The following is a 5,592-nucleotide window of genomic DNA, read 5'->3' on the forward strand; positions in this document are numbered from 1 at the left end:
ACTGGGAGATGAAAAAGCTTGCACAGGATAGAGTAGCATGGAGAGCTGCATCAAACCAGTCTCAGGGCTGAAGACCACAACAACAACAACAATAAATGTGGTATGTATAACTGCTCTGTATAATTATCACGATAAAATTTAGATTACAGGAATATCTCAGTTCTTATGAAAAAATCACGAAATTGCTGGTTCGCTGCATGAGTGAGGAAGAAAAATTGGCAGAAGCAGTGTAACGTGTGTGCTGGACACTTAGTAAATACCAAAAACCATTTTCAGATTCTGAAATAATGAAAGAATGTATATTGGAAGTAGCCTCGGCATTTTTTGAAGAAAAAAAGGATGATGTCGCTGCAATTCGTGGTATTCCAATGTCGGCAAGAAGTAATACGAGAAGAATGGAAATTTTAGCTACTGATATTAAAAGCACTCTGCTTGAACTTTTGGAAAAGGCACCATGCTATGCCATTGCACTTGACGAATCATGTGATATTGTTGATGATGAGAAAATATCTATTTTTGTGAGATTTTTTGAGATTGAAAATAAGATATTCAGGGAAGAATTGCTTGCAATATTGCCTTTGAAAGGTAACACTTGAGGAGAAGATTTATTCAAAGCTTCTGACAAATTTATTAATAATTCCAACATTCATTATGATAAAATAGTGTCACTTTCAACTGGCGGCACCCCATCAATGACTGGCAAAGAAAAAGGTGTAGTAAAGAAAATCAGGGATCAGAATCCAGGCCTAATATCATATCAGTGTATAATTCATCAGACTGCCCTTTATGGAAAACTCAGTGCCACACTGAAGAAGTAATGGACAGCTTGGTGCAGTTGATTAATTTTATGAGTCTCATTCTTCTCTTCAACATGGAAAGTTCAAGAAGTTTCTTTCAGAATGTGATGCAGCGTATTCTGACTTATTGCAATACAACAATGTTCATTGGTTAAGTAAAGGTCAAGTTGTTGAACGTTTCTGGCTAATAAAGGAAGAAGTAACCTCCTTCTTGCAAATCTTGGATACACATAGAGCAAAGAAGCACTTAGAGTTCATAACAAATGAGCACAATATGCTAGATATGGCTTTTCTGAAGGATATTCTGAAATATTTAAATGCACTCTACATAGAGTTACAAGGGAATGGGAAATTAGTGTGTGATCTGACACAAAGCGCGTCTGCTTTTTGACGTAAGCTGGAGATTTTTGAAAAAAATATTGCAAGGCACGAATTTATTCATTTCCCAATAATTCTAGAGTATAAAAAAGAGAACTCAGTAGAAGACATTGCAGTGTTTGTAAGATTTCTGTCCAATCTATGGGACGAATTTGCTACAAGATTTCAAGACTGCAAAAATTGGAAACTCTCTCAATTCCTAAAATTTCCTTATGAAGTTGATGCATCGGCAGAATGGACTGATGTGGCCGCTAAGTTGTTCAGTGTTTCAAAGTCTTCACTTCAAGTGGAGATAATCGACTTGCAAGAAGATATTTCTTTGCAAATGTATAAAACTGTATCCACTGAAGAATTTTGGGGTAAACATGTTTCAGAAAAATATCAAAATTTTAAGAAAGTAGCTATCAATCTGGCCACTATGTTTGGTTTGACATATATATGTGAATCATCATTCTCGAAAATGAATTTTTCGAGGAACACATATAAGTCAAGGTCGACGGACGCCCATCTCGAAGACATACTTTGCATTTGCTGTACCCCTCGTACACCGAACTTTAAAAAACTGGCTCAAGACTGTCGATGTAATTTCTCACATTGAATATATTAGAATATTAACTGAGAACTACTTGTTTTACTTGGTTTGCCCGTTTTTTGGAAACTAACTCGACTTGAAAACAAATTTAAAAGCAGTACCTTTTAATTATTGGTTTTTTTCTGGACCTCCATAAAAATTTTTACACTGAATCTAGACCCCACTGAAAACTACTTGCTGACCCCTGCTCTAGGTACATCCATATTCTAATCAGCAGATTGTGCAAAATGATTTGAGGGTGGTGTGAGCTGAATGGAAGATGTGGCTCATTGGGGACAAATGAGTCATACTTAAAGTCTGTGTTGTTCCCCCAATGAGCCATACTTAAAGTCTGTGTTGTTCTTCTTTTTCTCCTGGGCTTATTCCATGTGTTCATAGACTTGGCATTTTACTCTGGATTTGAAGTTTTACTGATACATGTGTGGGTACACTGTTATCCATGTGAAACTGTGGGAACATTTTAAAAATGTTTGTGCATCATGTAATTGAAGCAAGATGTGGATGCCAGCCTAGGGCTCATTTAGTCAGATGAAGAAAACTGCTTGGAAAACACATGTAGGCTGACTAACACACCACCCCTTGTCTCATTTACAGAATGGTGACATGACTGAATGTGCCCATGAGTTCCAAAAGCCCAGTTATTTAAGGAGCAGAGCTTGCACCTATGACACAGTGGCTCTAGGTGGATGAACTAATCTGCATTAGTTTATTAGACTTGCCAGCATCCCTTGCCTCATTGAATTGGCTCAGTAATTATCCTTGGTTGTCAAGCTTGGGTCTTTCTGGAATGTCTGAGTATTGCACTTATGCTCTAGTGCTTGAAGTTATGATGTGTTGCTTCATATTGAGCTATTATGATGTATCGCAGTGTTTGCTCTTTTGCCTTCCTCATTTGGAAGTTGTGTAGCAATGTGTGACTAGTGCCTCACCTTCTGCTAAATTGGTAGTGTGCTTTGATGACATACTGATTGACACACTTTTACTGCTGTTAATGTATGTTTTGTGTAAGGACCATGAAGATAAGGATGAGATAAATTAGTCCTCATATTGAGGCATAGAGCAGTAAGTTTTTTACTTTTCTCCATTTGCAAGAAGAACAAGAAAGGAAGAGACTAATAGTGATATGAGGTACCCTCTGGCAGGTGAATTGTGTGACATGTATGCAATACAGATTTAGAATATAAACCTTAGTCAGACAAAAAGACATTAAAAATCATTAATTTCTTGGGGTGTAGAATGCAACTGACAACTGGGGGTGTACAGTCCCTCCCTATTTCGAAAGGACTACGGTACGTGGGTGAAGGAATCCTATGAGGAGCTTATAGACTAATGGGTAACATAGTTTAGCCACTGTGCTCAATGAGAGACAAAAATGAAGCGAGAGGTGTCTAAAAGAGTAAGTCAGATACAGTATACCAATAAACACTGTACAGCTTCAGTCCAGAGATGATATATACACAGTGAGGAGTAAAGATAAATGAAAATAAATGAACAGTATAATTAAAAAAGATATATATATATATATATATATATATATATATATATATATATATATATATATATATATATATATATATATATATATATATATATATATATATAACCTTGGTTGCTGTCTTCCTGGCCAACAAAATCATTATCCTTAATTGCTTCTTTTCTGAGGACCAGAGTGATAAACTGCTCTGCAAATGAGGATGGCCCTATCCTTTGTCAGCATTTTGAGATACACATGGTAGAGGTGTTTCTGAAGGCCAGCAGCCATAGCTCCTAACTAGGTACAAATCTGTCAGTGATATGTTTGTCTTCTGCTCATATGGTGAATTACTCCTGCCCATCCTGCAACAAATCAACTCATTTTCCAATCTACCTTGACTCTAACCTTCACCCCCACTGATGGCCACTTCCAGACACTAACTGTATAAAAACTACCACAAAGCAACACAATCCACACTTTGTCAGCTGATGTCCATTTCACATCAAATGCACAATTTCTTGCTGCCTAGGGATCCACAGCAAATGTATCTGCTCCACCACAAGTGCACTCAGCGCCCATGCTATTGTTCAGTGCCAGCCTGTCCTCTACCAAAACTACTACAAAACTTTATGAGATACATCCCCCTGTCACCCTCCTACTAATTTAGCATCCACACACAAAAAATTCAGCCACTAATCTCCCATCAGCAACTACCATACAAGCTATAAATGATTTTTCCATGATGATAGGCCATATCAGTCTTCACTTTGCCCTATCTGCAGCCCATGTTGTGACAACAATGATCCCACATTCATCTCTGCTCTGCTGAATTACTCCCCTTGCTGCTTCATGTGCCCGAAGTGCCATGAATTTTGATTCAGTGGTGTGAGGGATGCTTCTTTCCTCTTCTTTGCCTACCCTTGTTCTCACTACATACGGAACGCTGTCATGTTGTGGTCTGAGTGACTTGCCCTGCATGTATTATCCTCCTCAACAAATTCCTTAAAGTACTTTTAGTTCTGAAATCTGGTTAGTGTGTCTCTTTTACTTTTATATATGTCTGCTGACAATACTATACATTTTGACTACTGAAGATAAGTACTAACCTGGTTTCTGCCTCAAAGTTTAGATATATAATAACAGTGGTAGAGAAATTGACAAGACATTGTAATATCACACTGACAACTGAATTCTACTATTTTTTATGTTTAATGATAACTACGAAGGTTACACCTCTTTTGTCACAAAGGTAAAGTGTATGTCCTTTGTTCTTCAGACTTGTGTAATACTATGATGACATAAAAAAGTCAGAATAACAAAGGCACAGTATAGCAAAGCATAATTTCAAAGTTGAAAGTGTGAGAAGTAACTGTTAATACTACAACAATGAATGGTTAATGAATAATTGGATGTGTTGTTCAGAATGCTCTACAACTGATTGTTCTTGTTAGCCACTGTTTTGTGGCCACTGTTCATATGACTGGATAGTCTACTGATGGGAACACATATTTAGGTTAGTGCTTATTGGTTACAATACGTGAAATTTAGTCACTTACACAGATAATGTAAGCATTGATGGAGTAATAAATGCAAACAGTATGGGTGCAATATGAGATGGTATTAGGATGTCAAAGAATTCAAAGAAAACCCGGTGAATAACAATGAATAGCTCAGACTAAATACGGAGGGAAATATAAGATATGAATAATGTTGAGCATGGTCCATGGTGGTTACCTTATCAAAATCATATAGAACAAGATGATAATTGAATAAAATTGGAAAATTTATGGTTAACATTTATCTTAAACTAGCAAAGAAATATGCTGGACTTAACAAGTAAATAATTTATAAGGTCGTGAAAGTAAAAATAGCCCATAAAGTTCTCCCCGGACTCCAGACATACTAATGAGATACTTCAGTGTAATAATAGCAAGTATTCTTTGAGTTCATGTAACTACGGTAGACTGTTTACACCATATCCCATCTGAAGAATTAACTGACTGATGGTTCCAGATGTGCCACCAACAATTCATTCAGAAATCAGCAACAGGACTGAACATGCTCAGGCTTCTCTGGAAGCATTTACTCTTGCTCAATAGGACATATATATGGATGAATATGCAAGCCCATCTTACTGTTAATACAAATATTTATGAATACCTACTAGTGCGCAGCTAACCCGTGTTGTGAGTTTGTCTCAATATCAGAAGAATAACTTTCATTTAAGAAATGTATTATTACGTCCAGACTGATTCACAGTAGTTTTTTAATGCTCTATTTACAGTTTAGATTACATTTTCAGATAATGTGGCTCACAGGTTTTGGAACAGTTTTACTTTAGTCACCGTGTG

General features: G+C 36.7%; 2 protein-coding genes across 2 annotated transcripts; both read left to right on the plus strand.

The window, feature by feature from the left end:
• Positions 1–287: 287 nt before the first annotated feature.
• On the plus strand, positions 288–818 carry LOC126456349 (protein FAM200A-like). The gene is made up of 2 exons (XM_050092102.1): positions 288–585; positions 664–818. Exons 1-2 carry the CDS (start codon positions 288–290, stop codon positions 816–818), a joined length of 453 nt encoding a protein of 150 aa, XP_049948059.1.
• Positions 818–1,773, plus strand: LOC126456350 (general transcription factor II-I repeat domain-containing protein 2-like). The gene is made up of 3 exons (XM_050092103.1): positions 818–911; positions 959–1,171; positions 1,256–1,773. Exons 1-3 carry the CDS (start codon positions 818–820, stop codon positions 1,771–1,773), a joined length of 825 nt encoding a protein of 274 aa, XP_049948060.1.
• The last annotated feature ends 3,819 nt before the right edge of the window (positions 1,774–5,592 follow it).

This window comes from Schistocerca serialis, chromosome 2 (genome assembly GCF_023864345.2).
Source record: "Schistocerca serialis cubense isolate TAMUIC-IGC-003099 chromosome 2, iqSchSeri2.2, whole genome shotgun sequence".
NCBI lineage: Eukaryota > Metazoa > Arthropoda > Insecta > Orthoptera > Acrididae > Schistocerca > Schistocerca serialis.